The sequence below is a fragment of the Panthera tigris genome, chromosome B3, assembly GCF_018350195.1.
Source record: "Panthera tigris isolate Pti1 chromosome B3, P.tigris_Pti1_mat1.1, whole genome shotgun sequence".
Taxonomy (NCBI): Eukaryota; Metazoa; Chordata; class Mammalia; order Carnivora; family Felidae; genus Panthera; species Panthera tigris.
In genome coordinates this window covers 71,377,142-71,400,122 of record NC_056665.1, presented here as the reverse complement: position 1 = coordinate 71,400,122, position 22,981 = coordinate 71,377,142, and the positions used below count along the sequence as shown (strand labels likewise).

General features: G+C 38.0%; 2 protein-coding genes across 11 annotated transcripts in view; both read left to right on the top strand.

Annotated features, from left to right (window-relative positions):
• RNASE9 (ribonuclease A family member 9 (inactive)) overlaps positions 1 to 22,981 on the top strand; it is a 194,018-nt gene that overhangs the window by 32,475 nt on the left and 138,562 nt on the right. The gene's annotated exons all lie outside the window — the stretch shown is intronic.
• Positions 15,386 to 16,429, top strand: LOC102948659 (olfactory receptor 6S1). Its single transcript, XM_007091404.2, has one exon. The coding sequence runs from the start codon at positions 15,386 to 15,388 to the stop codon at positions 16,427 to 16,429; it is 1,044 nt and encodes a 347-aa protein (XP_007091466.2).

Below are 22,981 nucleotides of genomic sequence, written 5' to 3'. Positions count from 1 at the left end.
TAACCCATCCCAAATGCTTTTTCTTTCATCAGTTTTTAAAGCAATGTAATTCCTGAAATAATATTTTGATGACCTTTTATTCTATTAGAAAAAATAGGTTCTCCTAAAACTTCACAAATAATGTATCTATGTTCCAAAGGTTTTAAATATAACATTTTAAAAGCCTTAAATTTTTCTTTGAGGTTTTATGTGAAACATTTACTTTCTTCAGGAAAATAACTTTTAATATCTAAAGAAAAAGATATTAAACTCAATCATTTTTTTATTAAAAATGTTTTTGTAACACTTTTATTTATTTTTGAGAGACAGAGCATGAAAGGGGGGAGGGGCAAAGAGAGAGAGGTAGACACAGAATCCAAAGCAGGCTCCAGGCTCTGACAGAACAGATCTTAATGCAGGGCTTGAACCCATGAACAGTGAGATGATGACCTGAGCCAAAGTTAGATGGCTAACCAATTGAGCCACCCAAGCATCCCTAAAGTTAACTATTTTTAAAAATGGATGAATGCTCGTACAAAAATAAAAGTGGTTTTATCACCTTTTTCCTAAAGAGAAACACAAACTATTTCACTATCTTTAACAAACTCTCAAACTACAGCTGTTTAAAAACTTGAAATTACATGAATCAAATTTTTCAACTATTATGGAGCCAAAGGTGTTCAGATTTCACCTATTAAAGAACTATCTTATAGTTTTAAATAGCTCAAAAGCCAATAACAAGCAAGTGACATTGTTTCTAGATAGTCAAAAATCAGAAGGAATTGCATGGTTTGAAGGGTATTTTAAGTTATATGAGATCATTGATATCCCATACATAATTCAAGTATGATATTCTAAAGATAGGCAATTAAAAAATAAATATCACTTTACAACCCAATACATGACAGTAAAGTCTGGAAACTTAGTTTTTCCTCCACCGTTAATTTATGTTGTTAGATATTGGAGCCTTAAGAATCTCTTAAAAAGTCATTAGACTACTTTTTAGAGCAGTTTTAGGTTTACGGAAAAATTGCATAGAAATTACAAGTCACCATACTCCTCATGTTTCCCCTATTATTAAAATGTTGCATTAATGTAATACATTTGTTATAATCGATGAACCAATATTGATACATTGATATATAACTAAAGTCTATAGACATTACTCTTTGTGTTGTATAGATTTGAGAAACGCATAATTTCATGTATCCATCATTACAGTAACATACAGAGTAGTTCTTCTGCCCCCCAAATGCCTTGTGCCCCACTTATTCATCCCTCCCTTGTAAACCTCTGACTTTTTTTTTCTTTAAGATTTTTAAGTAATCTACATACCCAACATGGGGTTTGAACTCACAACCTTGAGATCAAGTGTCACATGCTCTACTGACTGAGCCAGCCAGGAACCCGACCACTGACCTTTTTACTTTTCCAATAGTTTTGCCTTTTCTAGAATATCATATTGTTATAATTACACAGTATCCTTTTTAGACTATTTTCCCTTACTTAGCAATATGCATTTAAGTTTCCCTCCATGTCTTTTTATGGCTTGATAGCTCATTTCTTTTTTAGCACTGATGGATTTATCTGGAAGAATCCCAGTTTATTTATCCCTTCATCTACTGAAGGATATCTTGGTGGATTCTAAGTTTTGGCAGTTATGCATAAAGCTACTATAAATATTCATGTGCAGATTTTTGTGTAGTCATAGTTTTCAACTCATTTGGGTAAATACATAGGAGCATGATTGCTGGATCATATGGTAAGTCTATGTTGAGCTGTGTAAGAAACTGACAAACTGTCTTCCAAAGTGGCTGTATCCTTTTTATCCCTGCCAGCAATGAATTGCTATTCCTATTACTATTACTAATTGCTATTCCTATTACTGCACACTCTTGTCAGCATTTGGTGTTGTCAGTGTTTTGGATTTCAGCCATTCTACTAGGTATGTAGGGTATCTCATTGTTTTAATTTGCAATTCCTAATGAGGTGTGATGCTTTTTCATATGCTTATTTGCCATCTGCGTGTCTTCTTTGGTGAGATGTGTGTTCAGATCTTTTACCCATTTTTAAAACTAGGCTGCTTGTTATTTTATTGTTGAGTTTTAAGAGTTCATTTTATGTTTTGGATACAAGTTCTTTACCACACATATGTTTTGCAAATATTTTCTCCTAGTCTGTGGCTTGTGTTTTCATCCTTCTACCAGTGTCTTTCACAGAGCTAAAGCTTTCAATTTTAATGAAGTCCAATGTATCAATATTTTCTTCATAGTCTGCTTTCTGGGTTGTATTAAAAGACCCAGTGCCAAATGCAAGGTAATTTGGATTTTTTTCCTATGCTATATTCTGGAAATTTTATTTTGCATTTTACATTTAAGTCTATGATCTCTTTTGAGTTCCTTTTTGTGAAAGGTGTAAGATCTGTGTCTAGAGGCTTTTTTTTTCTTTTGGTATGTGGATGTCTAGTTGAGCACCATTTGTTGAAAAGACTATCCCCTTTCTCTCTCTCTCTCTTTTTTAAAGTGTATTCATTTATATTTTTAGTTATCTCTACACCCAATGATGATCCCAAGATCAAGAATTGCATGCCCTTCTGACTGAGCCAGCCAGGTACCCCAAGACAGTCCCATTGAATTGCCCTTGCTACTTCTTCAAAGTACCCTTCTTCTAATCTTATATTTATGTAGGTCTATTTCTGAGTTTTTTATTCTAATCCATTGATCTGTTTGTCTGTTCTCTTGCCAATTCCATTAGTGTGTTGATCACTGTAGCTGTGTAGTAAGTCTTAAAGTTGGGTAGTGTCAGTCTTCCAACATTGATCTTCAGTGTCATGTGAATTGTGGGCCTTTCCATATAAACTTTAAGTTTTTGATACCACAAAATTTGCTGGGATTTTTATTGGGATTGTGTTGATTCTCTAGGTCAAGTCCAGAAGAACTGACACCTTAATATTGAGTCTATGAAGACCCATGTACATAAAATATCTCTCCTTTAATTCTTCTTTGATTTTTTCATCAGCATTTTGTAGTTTTCCTCATACAGATCTTATACATATTTTGTTAGTCTTTCTCTCTTTCTCTCTAGCTCACCTCTCTAAGGTCAGGGCTCCCTCCCCACTCTGCTCCCATGGCTCTTTTCTCCCACAAATCAACTCTCCGCAATTCCTACGTTCCGCAGTGATTTTCCTGTTTGTAGACATGCAGCTTTGCTCTCTAAGACTTCCAATCAATTTCTTAGGTGTGCAGAATGATTTGATATTTATCCAGCTGTTCGGAGAGGAGGCAAGCTTAGGGTTGCTCTACTCCTCCTCCCTCTTAACCCTTTCCCCTATACATATTTTGTTAGAATTATACCTAAAGATTTATTTTTTGTTGTGCTAATATAAATGATACTGTGTTTTAAATTTCTTTTTAACGTTTTATTATTATTTTTGAGAGAGAGAGAGAGAGAGAGAGAGCGAGCAGGGGAGGGGCAGAGAGAGAGGAAGACACAGAACCCAAAGCAGGCGCCAGGCTCCGTCCGTCCGAGCGCAGAGCTCGACAAGGGACTGGGACTCATGAACCGTGAGATCATGATCTGAGCTGAAGTCAGCCACTCTACCGACTGAGCCACCCAGGAGCCCTTAAATTTCAAATCCCAACTGTTCCTATATACTAGCTGGTATAAAGGAAAACAATTGACTTAGGTATTAAACTTGTATCCTGTAATTGTGCTATAATTACTTAGTAATTACAAGAGGACGGTTTTTTGATCCATTTGGAAATTTCTATATAAACAATTATATCATCAGTGCACAAAGACAGTTTTATTTCTCCCTTCTCTATCTGTATACCTTTATCTTATTGTCTGCATTAGCTAGGACTTCCAGTATGATGTTGAATATGAGTGATGAAAGAGGATATCATTGTTTTTGTTCTTGATGTTAGGGGGAAAGCATCTAGTTCCTCACAATTAAGTATGATATTAGCTATAGGTTTTTTTGTAGATATTCTTCATCAAGTTGAGAAAGTTCCCCTCTATTCTTAGTTTACTGAGCATTTTTATCATGAATGAATGATGGATAGGTCAGATGCTTTTTCTATATCAACTGATATGATTATATGATATTTCCTCTTTAGGCTGTTGATGTAATGGATTACATTAATTGGTTTTTTGATGTTAAATCTTCATATCTATAATAAATCCCACTTGGTCATGGTGTAAAATACATTGTTGGATTTGATTTGATAATTGTGTTGAAGATTTTTATATCTGTGTTCATGAGAGATATTGGTCGGTAATTTCCATTTATTGTTTTTGTCTGGTTTTCATATTAGGGTAATTTTGGCCTCATGGAATGACTAGGAAGTATTCCTTCTGTTTCTAACTTCTATAAGAGATTGTAGAAAACAGGTATCATTTCTTTCTTAAATGTCTGATAGAATTCACCAGTGAAACCATCCAGGAATGGTGCTTTTTTTTTTAGAAGGTTATAAATTTTTCATTCAATTTCTTTAATATAGAAAGGCCTAATCACAAGACCTACTTCTCCTTGTGTGAGTTTTGGTAAAATGTGTCTGTTAAGGATTTGGCCTATTTCACCTAAGTTATCAGATTTACAGGCATAGAATTGTTAATAATATTCCCCTATAATCCTTTTAATGTCCATGAGATGAGTAGTGAATACCTCTATTTCATTTCTGACATTAATAATTTGTGTCTTTTTTCTTTCTTTCTTTCTTTCTTTCTTTCTTTCTTTCTTTCTAGTAATTTGCATCTTTTCAATTTATATTTCACTAAATAGGTTAGCTTATTTAGAAGTTTATAAATGTTACTGATCTTTTCAAAGAACCAGCCTTTGTTTTCACTGGTTTTCTCTACTAATTTCCTGTTTTCAATTTCATTGATATTTGTTCTAATTATTATTATTTCTTTTCTTCTGCTTATTTGGATCTAATTTCCTCTTCTTCTAGTTTCCTAAGATGGAAGCCTAGATTACTGATTTTAGATCTTTCTTCTTTCCTAATATGTGTATTCAATGTAATAAATTTTCCCCTAATCATTGTGTTTTCTGCATTCAACACTTTTTGACAAGCTGTGTTTTCATTTTAATTTAGTTAAAAATATTTTATTTGTTTTATTTTTATTTAAAAAAAATTTTTTTTAATGTTTATTTATTTTTGAGACAGAGACAGAGCATGAACGGGGGAGGGTCAGAGAGAGAGGGAGACACAGAATCTGAAACAGGCTCCAAGTGGTCAGCACAGAACCTGACGCAGGGCTGGAACTCACAGACCGCGAGATCATGACCTGAGCCAAAGTCGGACGCTCAACCGACTGAGCCACCCAGGCGCCCCTATTTGGTTTTTTTTAGAGAGAGAGAGTGTGAGCAAGGGAGAGGGGCAGAGGGAGAGAGAATCTTAAGCAGGTTCCCATGCTCAGTGCAGAGCCCAATGCTGGGCCTGATCCCACAACCCTGGGCTCATGACCTAAGCTAAAATGAAGAGTTGGACACTCAACCGACTGAGCTACCCAGGCTCCCCTAGTTCAAAATATTTTAAAACGTCCTTTCACGTTTCTTTTTTGACCCATAAGTCACTTGGAAGTGTGTTGTCCAGTCTACAAATATTTGGGGATTTTCCAGCTATCTTTGTATTATTGCTTTCTGGTTTAATTCCATTGTGGTCTGAGAGAATTATATAGTTTCTATTCTTTTAAAATTGTAAACATGTATTTTATGACCCAGACTGTGGTCCACCAAAATCAGCTTACATCAGTACAGCAAGGAGAGCACTAGAATGATTCTTTTTTTTTTCCTAGCCAAAATCCTAAATTGAAAATCCTTTTCAGTAAGGAAGGAGCTTACTCCTGTCAAACCCAGCAAGAAGGTGTTAAGAAGCTTAAAGTCTCTGGCAGTTAATGCACAATTCAGCCCTAACTCCTGAGAACACAGCCTCTTTACCAGCACCATTTGTGAGAGGTGCTAAATTGAGATTCAGAGCAAGTTAGGATGGAGGAAACCCAACTCGAATACTTGCCCACCATGTGCAAACAATTCCAACTCCAAATTTAGAGCACAGAGAGACAGCTTGGTCTGAAAGAAACCCTGGCCTGTCAGGCAAGACTCCTACAGGAAACTGGGAATCAGCAGGCCACAGTGATCACGCTCCCTCTAGGAACGTAAGACCTCCATGGTGGCAACCTTGTAAGTCTCAGTGGGGATAGACTGCTTTGAGTCAATCAAACCTTCCCCTAGAATCCCTGCTAGGCACATCCACCTGGATTCCTGCGTAACAGTTTAGCGAACATATTATAGTTCCTATGTGGGAGGTTAAGGAGGCTGAATTTCAACTTCAGAGACCATGTTGTCCTCTGGGGATCAAAGGGAAAGAGTCCACACATTCATGAAAGAGATGACTCTCCCTTGGTGGAATATTCACAAACATTATTGCTTTGGAACATGAAGGCTTCTGGTAAGGGTTAGGGACTTCTTGTCCTGTCAGGTGTGATTGGTGGAGAACATAGGTCACATGTGGTCTTAAGAAGCTGAGGCCTTCTTTATTACCCAGGCTAATTGTCATCCCTCTCACTCCCAGCAAGAGACTGGATGGTTTGTCTCTGGAACAGGTAAAGCAGAAAGTCTTTTACCTTTGAAACTAGGGGATTAAATAAATTGTATATACTGGTTACTGTGATGTCTGTTTTAGATGCCACATATTTAGCAGTTAGATAGGAAACTGAAGAATTTTCTTTGCATTATCTGACAAGTCCAAAAGGAAAAGTATGAAGATACTGGCATAGGTGCTTCCTAAGATACAAGCCAGTGGTATCACCATAGAGTGAGGCTGAGAATTATCAAGTACCATCCATGCACTCAGAGCTTCCAAATAGCTACTTAGTTTCCCTCTCTTACTATAAACATTTAATCAAGGATCAGCCAATTATTGGAAAAAAATCATCTAATGTGATTTTATTTGTCTGAAACAAGTAAGCGAGAGAAGATAACTTGGAGGAAGCAGTGACCATATAGGGAGAAGATAATTTTACTTAAAAAAATTTTTCTTAAAGATTTTGTTTTTAAGTAAGCTCTACACCCAACGTACATCAAGAGTCACATGCTCAACTAAGCTTGCCAGATGCCCTGATAATTTGAAAGTGTCATTAACAGGGTGCCTGGGTGGCTCAGACGGTTAAGCATCTGACCTCAGCTCAGGTTATGATCTCACAATTTGAGTTCCAGCCCAGCGTCAGGCTCTGTGCTGACAGCTCAGAGCTTAGAGCCTGCTTTGGATTTGGTGTCTCCCTCTCTCTGCCCCTCCCCTACTCATACTCTGTCTCTCCGTCTCTCCAAAGTGAATAAACGTTAAAAAAAAAAAAAAAGAAAAGAAAAGTCACAGGGGAGCCTGGGTGGCTCGGTCGGTAGGTTGGACGTCTGACTTCGACACAGGTTATGATCTCACTCGGTTTGTGGACTCGAGCTCCGCGTTGGGCTTTGTGCTGATGGCTTGGAGCCTGGAGCCTCCTTTGAATTCTGTGTCTCCTCCTCTCTCTGCACCTCCCATGATCATGCTCTGTCTCTCTCTGTCTCTCAATAATAAATAAACGTTAAAAAAAGTTTTTTTTAATGTCATTAATGTTCTCAGAGAGAATATGTTACAATCATAAGACAGAAAAGAGTTTTGCAAAACCAAACCAAACAAAAAAGAATTATATGAATTAAAAAATATGATAGATTTTAAAATGTGCCATAACATAAAGGCAAGTAAAGCAAATACTAATAGAGAATAAGATAGAAAAGGTAAGAACATTTGAGGATCAGTAAAGGAGGTTGTATTTCCAGTTGATAAAAGAAGAGAGGAAAAATGGAGACAGAAAAATTGCCAAAATAATCCCTGAAAACTTACTATATTTCAAGGGCATTAGTTTCTTGATGATGTTGTTTGATATTCAAAAGTCTTTATTGTTGGGGCACCTGGCTGGCTCAGTCAGTAAAGCATGTGACTCTTTTTTTTTTTTTTTTTTAGCATTTATTTATTTTTGAGAGACAGAGAGTGAGCAGGGGAGGGGCAGGGAGACAGACACACACACAGAATCCAAAGCAGGCTCCAGGCTCAGAGCTGTCAGCACAGAGCCCGATAAGGGCTCAAACTCACAAACCATGAGATCATGACCTGAGCCAAAGTCAGACGCTTAACTGACTGAGCCACCCAGGCACCCCACATGTGACTCTTGATCTTAGGGTTGTGAATTTGAGCCCCATTTTGGGTGTAGAGATTATTTTTAAAAAGTGTTTATTTTTGCTGAAGTACAATAGATCTATTTTTTAAAATTTTTGATACTTGTGCTTTTGGTGTTACGTCTGAGAGTCTGTTGCCAAACCAAGGTCATGAAGATTTACCCTTATGTTTTCTTTTAGCAGTTTTATAGTTTTAGCCTCTTGTTTGGGTCTTTGGTCCATTTTGAGTTAATTTTTGTACATGGTGTGAGCTAAAAGTCCAACTTCATTCTTCATTCTTTTGCAACAATTAAATAACTAATTGTTCTAGCACCATTTGTTAAAAGACTTTTCTTCTCTCATTAAGTAGTCTTGGCACTCTTTTTTTTTTTTAATGTTTATTTATTTATTTTGAGAGAGAACGAATGCAGATGCACAAACTGAGGAGTGGCAGAAGGAGAGGGAGAGAGAATCATGACCTGAGCCCAAATCAAGAGTCAGATATTCAACTGACTAAGCCTCCCAGGCACCCTGGCACTCTTGACTATAGATGTATGGATTAATTTTAGACTCTCAATTCTATTCCATTGATACACACACACACACACACACACACACACACACACACCTGTCCTTATGCCAGTACCATACTGTTTTGAGTGCTGTAGCTTTGTAGATGATTTTAAAATCAGGAAATGTGAATCCTCCAACTTTATTTTTATATTTCAATACTGGCTTGGCTAGTTGGGGTCTCTTGAAACCCCATAAGAATTTTAGAATCAGCATGTCCATTTCTGAAAAAAAAATGCAGTTGAGGTTTTGATAAGGATTGCGTTGAAGCTACAGATTACTTTGGTTAGTAATGCCATCTTAACAATGCAGTTGATCCTTCAACTGCATAGGTCCATTTATATTCAGATTAAAAAAAAACAAAGTACAGTACTGTAAGTGTTTTTTCTTTTCCCTGTGACTTTTTTTTTTAATTTTTAAAAAATTTTTAAGTAATCTCTACTCTGAACATGAGGCTTGAACTCACAACCCTGACATCAAGAGTCACATGCTCTACCAACTGAGCCAGTCAGGTGCCCCTTATAACTTTATTAATAACATTTTCTTTTGCTTACTCTATTGTAAATATAGCATATAAAAATACATATAACATATAAAATGTGTGTTAATTGACTGTGTATGTTATTAGTCAGGCTTCAGGTTAACAGTATGCTATTAGCAGTTAAGTTTTTAGAGAGTCAAAAATTATACTTGGATTTTCGACTGTGCAGGAGGGTCAGTATCCCTAACCCCAGTGTTGTTCAAGGGTCAACTGTATTAAGTCTTTTAAACCATGAACATGGGATGTCTTTCCATTTAATTAGGGATACTTAAATTTCTCTCAACAATATGTTTAATTTTTAGTGTACAAGTCCTACATCTCCTTGGTTAAATTTTTTTCTAAGTATTTTATTCATTATTATGCTATTGTAAATAGTAGAATTGTTTTCTCAATTTAATTGGATTATTTCTTGTTAGTGTATAGAAATACAAATGATTTTTGTATGTTGACTTTGATACCTACAGCATTGCTGAATTCATTTATTTGCTCTAATTTTTGTGTGAATATGTGTGTGGATTCCTTAGGATTTTCTATATAAAAATCATAAAATCTCCCAGTAGAGATAGTTTTAATTTCTTCCTTTCCAATTTGGATGCACTGTATATATTATATTGTTTTGTTTTGTTTCATCTCATCTTGTGTCATTTCATTGCATAGCATTCCATTCTATTCTATTTGCCTAAATGCCCTGGCTGGAATTTCTAGTTCGATATTGAATAGAAATGAAGAAAGTGATCATCCTTGTCTTGTTTCTGATTTAAGGGGGAAAAAATGAAAATGAGCTTTGAAAAAGAGACTGAGATACAAAAAGAAAAGCCAACAAAGAAATTGATTTAAAAAAAGAAAATTCTTCAGTTTCTTATCTAACTGCTAAATATGTGGCATCTAAAACAGACATCACAGTAACCAGTACAAATAATTTATTTAATCCCCTAGTTTCAAAGGTATAAGACCTTCTGCTTTACCTGTCCAGAGACAAACCATCCAGTCTCTTGCTGGGAATGAGGGGGATGACAATTAGCATGGGTAATAGAGAAGGTATGTAGACCCAAACTGCTTCTTAAACATTTTTCATCCAATTCTTAATTTAGCCTTCTACTCACTCCACTTCCAAAAAGAGAGGGAGTCTGGAATAAATTGAACCGATTTTTGTTTCTTCTCACTGCTTGAAGAGAATTCATCTTTTTTGACAAATCTTTCCATGTCAGCCACTGCTAAGTTATCTGCTTTTCTTCTTCTGAAATGGTGTCGCTACTGTTTCCTTTTCCATGCTATGGTTTTAGTGGGGCTTCAGGAAGGAGTAGATGTAGATTTATGTCTTTCTCAAATTTGAAAAATTAAAGTTTTTTTCTACTTTTAAGTACGTGTTTCCTCTAAAGCCACTTGTCCTGTTTTATCCTTCTCTTTCCACTGTGGCTATATTCAAAGCCAGGTGATATTTGAGGGTCAGTTAAAATGTATCAATTAAGGACTATGGAGTGGTTATCTCCTGTTTGTATTTTAGATTTGCATTGTATTTTTCTGTTCTTAATTCAATTGTCTACCATGTTTTTTTCTCCTAGAAGTTCTTTTTACATAAACATTTAGTAGTGGCACTCTGCCTTGTTTTTTTTTAATGTAGTGCAGTTATGTAGTTACCCTTTTAAAAAATGAAAAGGCAAGAAAAAGAAGAAGAGAAAACATAATTTTTATTTCATTTTAAGGAACTTGTCATAGTGAGAAAGATAGGTTTCTGTATTCAGTGTAGTATTTTAATCCAGTCTCCCGATTCTGAACTATGATTGTCTATGTGTGTGTTTTGGCATTGCCTCCATTATTTTTGGATCAGAAAACAGGGTGTTGCTGAGAGACTTGAATTCCTCTTGGAGTTAGTAGTTCATTATAGTTTTACATTTTCTGGCTCTGAGTAGCCCACATGGTATTTGATATTCCCCAGTGGCTACTTGGCTAATTTTGTGGAATTAGAGTTGCTATCTTTAAGAAAGTATTTCTGACATTAATTTTTAACTAATTTCCAAAAACTTAGAATTTTCTTTAGAGATGTGATTGTCATATCTCTGAGGCTTTTTTATTATAAAAAATTTCAAGCATACTAAAAATAGAATAATATAATGAATCACGGTGTAGCCAATGCACAGCTCCATGAATTACCAATTCAGGGCGAAGCTAATTTTACCTATCCCCCCCCAGTCACTTTATTTGGAAGCAAATCCCAGATGTATCATTTTGCTATAACTTATTTTTTGACATAGAGTTGCAAGAGCTGCTGCTCTGAAGTTTGGGGTTCAGAGCAGTTTAGTTCACATACCATTATTGAGCACCTAATGTGTGCCAGGCACTGTGCTTGGTGCTAGAAATACAGAGGTCAAAATATAATTCCTGGGGCACCTGTGTGGCTCTGTTAGTTGAATGTCCGACTTCGGCTCAGGTCATGATCTCGCAGTTCCTGAAGTCGAGCCCCACGTCAGGCTCTGTGCTGATAGCTCAGAGCCTGGAGCCTGCTTTGGATTCTGTGTCTCCCTCTCTCTCTGCCCCTCCCCTGCTCATACTCTGTCTGTTTCTCCCTGTCTCTCAAAAAATGAATAAATGTTTTTAAAAAATTAAAAAAATATATAATTCCTACCTAGGAATTTAGAGTCTAACAGGGGATGCAGATGAGAAAGCAGAAATACAAAGAGTTAAGTATGAAGAGCGAGGTCAGCAGAACGTGCCCCAATTCAGGTTGGAGAGCAGGCAGAGTGGTGGGATAGGGAGTGGTGGGTAGGAGAAGATTCTCAGAAGAACTGATATGCACCAGAGTACATGGAGTATGAATAGGAGTTAGTCAAGTTTTCAGCCAGGGGCATAGAGTAGACACAAATGACAAAAAAATGTGAACAACAGTCCAGAATTCTAAACATTGTTTGGGTGTGTGGTATGGTATATATTACCAGAGGACAAAGTAAAAGACTGGGAGAAGCAGAAGAAGATAGAAATTACATGAGGAATCTTTCCCTATCTTATTATACCCTGAAGGCTCCTATCACTGGCCAACCCAGAATCAAGGGTAGGGATTCCCAATATCACTTTAAGTCCTCAGGGAGAAGACACAATGTCTATGTTACCTGGGGAGTAAACATTTCCCCTAAGTGCCATGCAGAAGAAAGTTGGATGATGACTATGGTCTTCCACACTTGGTCTGACTCAATTTTTTCTCTCATTCCCACTGTATTGCCCCAAGCCTTTTGGGGCTGCTGGGCTTGAGGGGGTTGGCAGATGGAGGCAGAAACATTCCTAGTCACCTCTTGTTGGATGAAGGATCAGCCTCTTTTTCAGATTTATCAGTAATGGAGTCTGGAAAATTTCCATTGAATTGCGTATCTCCCTTGGGTCTTTTCAGAATTATTTTCTCGTTCTCTCTCATGGTTTTACCTCAACACTTGGGTCTCACTTCTCTAGCAGGTACTGCTGCTAACCAGGCTCCCAATGTCTGGATTAATCAATCCTCATTTTAGGACATCTCCATTGGAAACTGAAGTTATGCACAAAGGATTCTGTCCTACAATACAAGGGTTAGTTAGAAACAAGTCTTCAGGCTTTTCCTTCTCTGCACTTAAGCTAATGCCAGGATTTAGGGAGGATGCATTGTAGAACAGGAAAATTGTGCATAAATGCATCAGCAAAAAAGTGAAGACCTGCCTTTAGATGGAACATTTTTCAACTATTGGAAATGAAAAGAACTATAGGTAAGTGCAGTAAGTCTTTTCATAGCTAGATGAACGATTTGACCCCTCCATATCCACCCTTTGCCTTCCAACCCCATGTTATTCTAGAGTACCATACCTTGGAGCATTGAGAGATCATGGTCCTTCACTTGAAGTGTGCCTGTTTAAGCCTAAGACAGTGATCACATTGTAGAAGGCACTCTTTTTACAAGGAGGGAAAGGTGGGCCCTGATGGCTGACCTGTACATGGCCATACAAAGGGACAAGTGTGATGCAGCCACCCCAGGATCAGAAAGCCCATTTGTTTACAAGGCAGAATAGCATCAGAGGAATTATGCCCAAGAGGAAAACACAAGAGAAGAAGCAGATTATCTAACTGCTGCCTGTTTTCCCAAATGCTTTGCCCATCCTTAGGAACTCCAGGCTATGGTTAGCCTCACACTACAGGGTATGAAAAGGACCAGGGTGGAGCTGACCATTGGGTCATAAAAAGGGAAAGAGAATCCTTACAAGGTGATCCCCACCCTCATGGAAACATCAAGGACATTCAGGGGTAGGTAGGAGGGATTCCTTCCACATTTAAGGTTGCGACTCATCTTCCTCTTACTTAAGGTATAGTTAGGTTCAGTTCAGTGGAAATATTTTCACAGAGAGCCAGAAAGAGTCTCCTTTGAGGTGACCGGTTCTATCTCATTGCACTCCATGCATTATGTCCTGTGCTTTGGCCCAGATGTACTATGTTCACATGCTGCCCTTTTCCATTAAAAAACCTCTTTTCTCTCCTATCAAATCCATATTCACTTTTTAGTATTTATTTTAGGCATCACCTTTATCCAAAATACTTCCTATCTCTCTAAAGTCTCAGTTTGGATTTTTTCCCATGTACCCCCTTAGACCCTATTCTTACCTGTGACATTCCACCTGTGACACATATTAACTTTTCCATCATTCTCATTAGGCAGTGAGCTACATGAGAGTAGTGACAACATCTCCTTTATTTCTGAATCACCACATATAGCATCTGATACATAATCAATACAGAGCAAGAGTTGAATGATTTTACTGATAGTAAGGCAATTTCTATAGAAGCTGGAGGGACATGAGGCTCTGAATGGAATCCTTAAGGAGAAAGACCATAGAATTGCTTTATCCTAGAGAAAAGGCACAAATATTTTTCTGCTCAGGTAGGACCCACAACTGAGACACTGTAAGTAAAGAGGTTCCTGTTTGCTAGGAGCAAGGACTGCTGCGGTGTGCCAGAGAATAGTAGGGCTGAGAATCAAGGCCTTAAGGTCAAGTCTCATGCTTTGCATGGCTAAAGGGGATCAGTATTCTCCTAATAACTGAGGCGTTTTAAAAACACTTTCAGAATATCATTGATTTGGTCCTTACAACTGTTGGTGGTCTTCAAAACTAGAAGGACTTGAGTCAGATGGCAAGGACTTAATTTCTGATTTCATGAGTGATTTTCAGGAATTCCTATTTCTGTCTCTGACAAGTCATCTAATAGAGCCCAAGTTTGTGAAAGGCCTTTGGATTAGTATCATGGACTGGAAAAGCATACGAAATTCATCCTAATATTACCCAGAATACTTAGCTTAAAGTTGACACTAAATAAATAGATGTGGAAACCTGACTGGATGATTCAATGTAGTTTAGCCCTATTCTCCCTTTTAAATATGCCATAACTTGCTTTAGATAGGCAAGCACTTTATGACAAGATTTCAGTTAGACCCTTGGGTTGCTGTGGAAATTCTTCACAAAAAGGGTAATTTTATGTAATAGATGTACTAATGACCTAGATTCTTATGACTCATTTCATAGCTGAACAGTTCAAGGACAAATGAGGTGGATGCATTGAACGCCTTCCAAGGCAAATGGCAAGTCAAGCCTAGAGTCTGGTGCCCTAACTTACAGGGCTTTCTATACCACACTGTCGACTAAGATCTAGAAACTTTTGAATCCTTTGCACTCTCATTTAACTTGCTTCTTTTAGCGGTTTACAATTGAGGAGCGCAGAAGTGGTTAAGTAACTTTTCTGAGGCTACTCGGCTAGTAAATGGAGATAATGGAATTCAAAACCAGGCAGTCTGGCTCAAGTCCTGATCCTGGTAGAATGGGAATCATATTCTTCATGAAATAAGTTTTTGATATTTTTGTCCAACTCATATACTCAATGATATCAGTATTATAATAATGGGGCATCACTATTTAAGATCTGAGGAGACTCCTGGCATTTTCATATCTAAGTTTTGGCCACCCTTTCTGGAAAATCTTCTCCAGCTTTAAAAGTAATTAGATGAGGACCTCAGGTTATTCAGATCTTAACGGTGATTGGAGAAAGTGGGGAAATGTGTGCCATATCACGATAAAATAAGTTTCAGGATTGTTCCGGAGATGAAGTGTCCTCGCCACGATCATGTTCATGTTGTTGCACAGGTGAGAAAGATAATGGCTCCTGGGGGGAACCAGAGCATTGGTGTTACAGAGTTCATCCTGGCAGGTTTCCCAAATTTCAACAGCACAAAAGCAGAACTGTTTTCTGTCTTCCTTCTCGTCTATCTGCTGACTCTAACAGGCAACTTGTTGATTGTTGGAGTGGTAAGAGCTGACACTCGCCTGCAGACTCCTATGTACTTCTTTCTGGGTAACTTGTCCTGCCTAGAGATCTTGCTCACTTCTGTCATCATTCCCAAGATGCTGAGCAATTTCCTATCAAGGCAACACACTATTTCCTTTGCTGCATGTATTACCCAGTTCTATTTCTACTTCTTTCTTGGGGCCTCGGAGTTCCTGCTGTTGGCTGCCATGTCTGTGGATCGCTACCTGGCCATCTGTCACCCTCTGCACTACCCCTTGCTCATGAATGGCACTGTGTGCTTTTGGGTGGCCTTGGCCTGCTGGATGGGGGGACTTTTCCCTGTGCTTGGCCCCACAGTGGCTGTGGCCTTACTTCCTTTCTGTGAACAGGACGCCATGGTGCAGCACTTCTTCTGTGACAGTGGTCCACTGCTCCGCCTGGCATGCACCGACACCGAGAAGCTGGAGGAAATAGACTTTGTACTGGCCTTTCTTGTCATTGTATCCTCACTGATGATTACTGCTGTGTCCTATGGTCACATAGTTCTGGCTGTCCTGCGCATCCCCTCTGTTTCAGGCCGACAGAGGGCCTTCTCTACCTGTACCTCCCACTTGATGGTGGTGACCCTCTTCTATGGAAGTGCCATTTTTCTTTATGTGCGACCATCACAGAGTGGCTCTGTGGATACTAACTGGGCAGTGACAGTGGTAACAACATTTGTGACACCACTGATGAATCCATTCATCTATGCCTTACGTAATGAGCGAGTCAAGGAAGCTTTGAAGGATATGTTTAGGAAAGTGGTAGCAGGCTTTTGGGGGGAACTTTTGCTTCCTAAGAGTTTCAGTAGGAAGGAGTGAAGTGAAAGTGAAGGGGGATGTAATAACCAGTCATAAGTCCAAGTCTTCTCCGTTGTCATTCTTTTTCCAGTGGTTATCATGGACATCACCAAATGACCAAATTCTGTAATCCCAAAAGAATTCCAAAGTCATCAAGTCTACCCTTCTTCTCCTTCAGGCAAAATTTCTTGATTCTATCTCATACATACCCCCATATTATTGATGTATCATGATCAATACCATCATTACATCATAAGATCCTCCAGCCGGTGAGATCTTAACCTAAGAGTCCATGGTCACCAGGGAGTCTAAGGATGGACTTCAGAAAATTTATAAGCTGCCTTACTATTTAAATTTTATGTGTTTGACTTCATATGCATTTGTCTGGGAAGAGGATCCACAGTTTTAATCTAATTCTTGGGAGATCTGTGTGACCTTTGCCAAAAGTTAAAAACTGATTAAAATTTTCAGTAGTATCTTTTGGTTATTTATGAAAAACAAGAATTTTAAGAAAAATTTCCTTATAATCTTAAAAATAAATAAAAATAAAATAAATAGATTACCTGTGTATTTTTGTATACACTTTATGGAAAACATTGCATTTACTGTCAGGTGGAAAAGAGGTAAAGCAAACTGAGTAAGGGGCTTATGCACTTCCCCACAGTAATCCCAGTGTCTTTGCAAAAGCAGATCCAAGAGAAAGTTCATGAATATTAGCATTTAATATGGTTTTCTAATTTGCATTTTATTATAAAGATGATTTAAAGATATCACTCATTTTTTCACTGGATTGTGTTCCTTTCCTTTGTCCACTTTTTATATCCTTATATCTGTTGTGTTCAGTCTTGTTTTGTTTTTAGTAAAATTGGAATTGGGACAAGGACCTTTAATATCAAAGAATTACAAATGTCAACTATTGCTGTACCTGCCAGGAACCAGACTTTGTGGTACGTTTTATGCACTTCACTAGATATTTGAAAGGGAGTGAAGATTCCTATTTGTGGTACCCCTGGAAATCTTGGACAAATATTCACTTATTTCTTCATTCATTTATTTTTTTTCCATTTATTTATTCATTTGCTCCGCAAAGGTCTTTTAGGCATCTGACATATGCTATATATCATATATAGTGATATATGCTCAGAGGAACAAGAAATGGTTCCTCACCTCATGCAGCTTTGATTTTAGAGGGGAAGACTGAGAGACAAATAATAATGCAAAGGAATGGGGATGATAAAGGGGTTTATAAAACAACATTGGAAATTATATGAAAACTGATCTACCCTCTCTAGTATTTTCTTGTTAAAGAAATGTTCAGAGGCTGTCATTCATTAAATAGGGATTAATTCCATGTTAGAGTGTGTTTGTATACACACACACCATATATATAGAAACAGCACATCAACCTCAACATTGGCAAGCTGAGCATTAGCATGCAGAGATAGCCATAAAGCTTCAGTGGGCTCTGGAAATAGTAATGCTTTCATCTAGTTCTATTAATAATACACACAAACACACACTAAATATTTCAATCCCCAAAGATTTCTGAGTGAAAACGAAAGAGATGGAAGGAATGACCAGTGGTTTGAGAGAGAAAAAGAATTCTTCAGGAGTGATCTAGGAGTGCTGCCCAGAGAGCAGATGAACTATTACCTTAAAATCTACCTAATTTCATGAAGCCTAAAAATCTTCAGCCAATCCCAGACACTGACCAAAGAGAGGAATTCGTATCACAGTTTATGATATTTTTGGAAGGAACCACTCCCATATTTTGGCAATAAAGTGTGTTAAACCATCTATTTTCAAAATTATTTTATTGTAGGAAATGACTTTGGACTCAATTCAATAAAAGTTTATCGAATACCATATTCTGGGAAATAAGTTGGTATGGAGAAGTACAAATACATGATCTCTGCCATCAAGGAACTCACAGACTATATAGGTATAAATATTATAATATATAATAAAATTATATTAATAAATACAAATAAAATAAAAGTGATATATATATGACTGTGGGTCAAAATATAATAGACCATTGTAAAATTTAAAAGTGGGTCTGACAAAATGACATTTTACTAACAAAGCATAAGAACAAATATTAGGTAATTGAATGTGATTAAGAATGGAAATATCACAATAAAAATTGTACTAGGGAGCAATCTGTGATTTTATTTTTTCAATCTTACTTTACAAGTTCCTGTTCCATAGGAATTTTTTACTCTTAAAAAATTTTTTTTCTAATGTTTAGTTTTGAGCGGGTTGGTGGGGGGGGGGGGGGAGGCGGGAAAGAATGAGAGGCAGGGAGAGAGTGAGACACAGAATCTGAAGTAGGCTCCAGGCTCTGAGCTGTCAGCACAGAGCCCCATGCAGGGCTTGAACTCACAAACTACAAGATCATGGAGATCATGAAGATCATGAAGATCATGACCTGAGCCAAAGTTAGACACTTAACCAACTGAGCCACCAAGTTGCCCCATGAATTTTTTACTCTTCATCTTAATCTCAACAGCACTTCGCACAACTGATCTTGGACTTGTATTGAATATAGTTTTGTTCTTTGGTTTCCCTGGGACTGCACTTGCCTGGTTTTCTGTCCACATTTCCAGCTACTTTGTTTTATTTTGCATGTGTATCCACTTCAATAAAGCTATTAAACATTAGCTAAGTTGTAAAGTTATTTCTAGAAATCACAAATTAAGAGGACGCTGAAAATAAGAATGTATTTCCAACACCTAAAACAGAGCCTGGTCCATTGAATGTAACCAAGAAAAATTTGCTGAATGAATTAGAGACTCATGAGCAGATGATAGCCACAGCCCTGAGAGAGATGCTGAACTCAAGTATCCAGCAGCTTGAGTGTTAGTACTCATTCCCACACTCAGCCCACTCCAGTGACCATTAGAAACTGAACCTCTCACATGTAGCTAGAGCCCTTAGAGGGTTATTAACAGTAGACTAGAAAAAATTTCCTTTACAGCAATCAACAAATTTTTCTGCCTCTAGGAAAAAGTCATCCTTGAAAATTCTCAACGGAAGCTCTTCCTTGCTACATAAAATTTGTGTCATCTGGGGTTACCAGAGGGCAGGTGGGTGGGGCGATGGGTGAAATAGGTGATGGGGATTAAGGAGTGCACTTGTAATAAGCACTGAGTGATGTACAGAATTGTCGAATCACTATATTGTACACCTGAAACTAATATAACACTGTATGTTAACTACACTAGAGTTAAAACAAAAACTTAATTAAAAAAATAAGGATTATAAAAAAACGTTAAAAATATTTGTGTCATCTGGGACACTGCAAACTAATACATTAATATAACATTATTCCCATTTTCCCAGATGACACAAATATTTTTAATGTTTTTAAAATTTTTAATATTTTAATATTTTTAATGTTCATAGGCAGTATAAATATAAACCTCAAAATGATATGAAGAGACATTTCTCCAAGGAATTTATACAAATAGTCAATAAATACATGAAACTCAGCATTATTAGTCATGAGGGAAATCAAATGAAACCACAATGAGGGACCACTTCCTACCTGCTAAGATGGTTATAATGGAAAAGACATAATAATAAGTAGTGATGAAGATGTGAAAAATTGGAACACTCATAAATTGGGAATGTAAATTCCCACGTTAGAAAACAATATGGCAGCTCCTCAAAAGTTTAAGCATAGTGTTACATATGACTCATCAATTCCACTTCTAGGTATATGCCCAGGAGAAATGAAAATTTTTGTGTCCACACAAAAACTTGGACATGGCATTCATAGCGGCATTATAATGCCAAAAGTGGAAACAACTCAAGTGCCCATCAACTGATGAATGGATACATAAAACGTGGTATATCCATACAACAGAATATTGCTTCACAAAAAGGAATGAAGTATTGATACATGCTACAACATGGATGAATCTTAAAAACTTAATGCTAAGTGAAAGAAGCCAGTCATAAAAGACTATACATTGTATGATTCCACTCACCTAAAGTATCCAGAATAGACAAATCTGTATAGAGAGAAAGTAGATTAGTAGTTGTCCTGGGCTGCAGGAGAGGGATGGGAGGAAATGAGGAGTGACTTTTAATTGGGTATAATGGGGTTTTTTGGGAGTGACAAAAATGCTGTAAAATTGATTACATTAATCTGAAAATATGCAAATATGTAAAAAACCACATTTGTGTATTTTAAGTGGATAAATTATATCAATAATTCTTATGATGAATCTTATGTTTCATCACTTATAGTGATTCTACTTTGAATCCTGATACATTTTCTCTGGTAATCAGCCCCCATTTTCCCTGTATCCCCATTATTTTTAAAAATGAAGACAGAAACTGGGTCATGCCTGAGTTTGTTTTCTTGCCAATCAGAAGAGTACCTGATAATTTGGAACACAGCAAAATCTCATCACATTGTTTTTTGAAAGCACAGATTACATAAGGGTTAAATATGTATCAAATAGTCATGCTCACTGGTGATTTGCTGTGGACCCTTTTGCATGATTCAAGGGGGACAGGTCATGTACATAATAGTGGAGAGTACTAAAGGCCCACACCAGCTCCCACAAATCAATATTATTTTTTTAAGGCAGTTATATTATAAAACACAAGCAATCAGGACTCTAAGAGTAAACAGATAAACAATGAAAAGCAGACTTAGACCGTTAGGAACTTCAGTTAATATAACCATTATTTGGGTTCTGAAACCCGCACTTCTCTCCCACCTAAGATTATCTTACACCTATTTCTGCTTTTTCAGAACGGGCTTGCCTTCTTTTACCTCCCTCCTCAGGCTGTGAGCTATCATCCCCCTTTAATTGGCTCCTTTCTGCCTTTGTTCCAGTGCTGCTGAGTTCTTCCTGTCTTGATTGTCAGCCCAACCAGTATTCCTGCCTTCTACACAGTAATAGGAGCAGTAATAGTGCCACTTTCATGTGTGCTGGTCTCAAAAGTCCTTACAAGTTCTTGATAACCCACGGAACCTTTAAGGGCAGGGAAAGACAAGGACTCACTAAATAATCACGAACTACCCCTAAGACCTTTGAGCCAAACATGTGAAAGGACTAGGTCTTCCCCTTCACAGCCAAGCTCCTATAAAGAATTCTTTACCTACATGGCCACACTTTCCCCCTCATTCTTCAACCCACTCAGCTCTGTCATCTTCCCTATACTTTCTGTTTTAAATGCTGATAAAGGCTGTCAACAGCCCCTGAGTAACCAAATCAGCTGTCAGAGCAAGTGACTGTCAGGAGGCTTCCTTCTCTAGTTCTTCTACTCACTGGATTCCATTCTCAACTTTTTAAACACTGATGATCACCAGGGCTGGTTCTTAAATTCTTTCTCTGCGAATGCTCTTCCCTGCACATTTTTAGCTAAAGCAACATTAACCATCACCGTGTGTATGTGTGTACGTGTTTAATTGAAGTATAGTTGAAACCCAATATTACGTTAGTTTCAGGTGTACAACACAGTGATTCAATAACTCTATACATTATATTGTGCTCACCACCAACGTAGCTACCACCTGTCACCATATATACAATTACGGTGTTTTTAATTCCTAAAATTCCTTCCTTTAGTTTGAATCTTTCTCTGGAACCCCATGCCTTTATATCCAGATTCCTACTGTGCATCTCCCCAGTAGCAAATACATCAAACACAACAAAGCCCAGGCTAGGTGTATCACATTTCTGACGGGACAACCAACTGGAAGTCAGGGCATCCTGGAAAATTCTACTCTTTATTTTCCTGTCATCCAATAACCAATCACAAAACTCTTTATTCTTGCCTGGCCACATAACGTAACAACTCCGGAAAGGACAAATATGATGGAGTCAGTCAGAAACTCGAAGATTCCCAGTGTACAAGCAGTTTGGGAAGATAAGTAGGTTTGAAGGCCTATCATTCCAACAGTTCACAGGTTTGGGCCACTTCTACAAGCCGGAATCAACCATACTCTAAGGTTTCAGGTAGACACCTCACACTACAGCCGGCTGGCTTTCCAGGTAAGCAATCAAAGAATACCAACGGGGCTCGTGGATTCTTGCTAGAAATGGCAAGACTACTATCACTAGGTTATATTGAGTCTTGGAAAAAATTCAGTTATGCTCTCTTTGAATAGAACGGATGTCTGAGCCTTTGGAGCCCAAGGGTCCCCAGGCCGCAACTTTGCATTATTGGGAAGATTTCCAGGGCACTTGTGACTGTGCGGCAGACGGTGTCCGCAACCAAGAGCGCAGCCGCGCTCCTAACCGCGCGGCTGCTCCCAGGCGGGTGCTAGATTCCGCACCGCCCAGGGATCACTGCAGGGGACCAGTGTGGCCCCAGGAAGAGGGTTCTGGCCTGGTATTGTGATCCCAGCACACCTCCAGGTACCACTCTCTTCCGTGTGAAATGCTCTAGTGAGAATTGCACGAGTTTTTTCCCGCGAAATGTGCCTCGCTAAACACTGCCGGAGCAAGCTACTCCTGACAAAAGAGCCCGTCAGAGCCAGACTGGGGCACCCCTATCTCACGAAGCCCTTGGCTCACCAGAGCATCTTCATTGTCCTTGCATCGGTCC

Coding starts and splice junctions, on each gene's coding strand:
- LOC102948659 (XM_007091404.2), top strand. CDS start 15,386: ATGAAGTGTCCTCGCCACGATCATGTTCATGTTGTTGCACAGGTGAGA.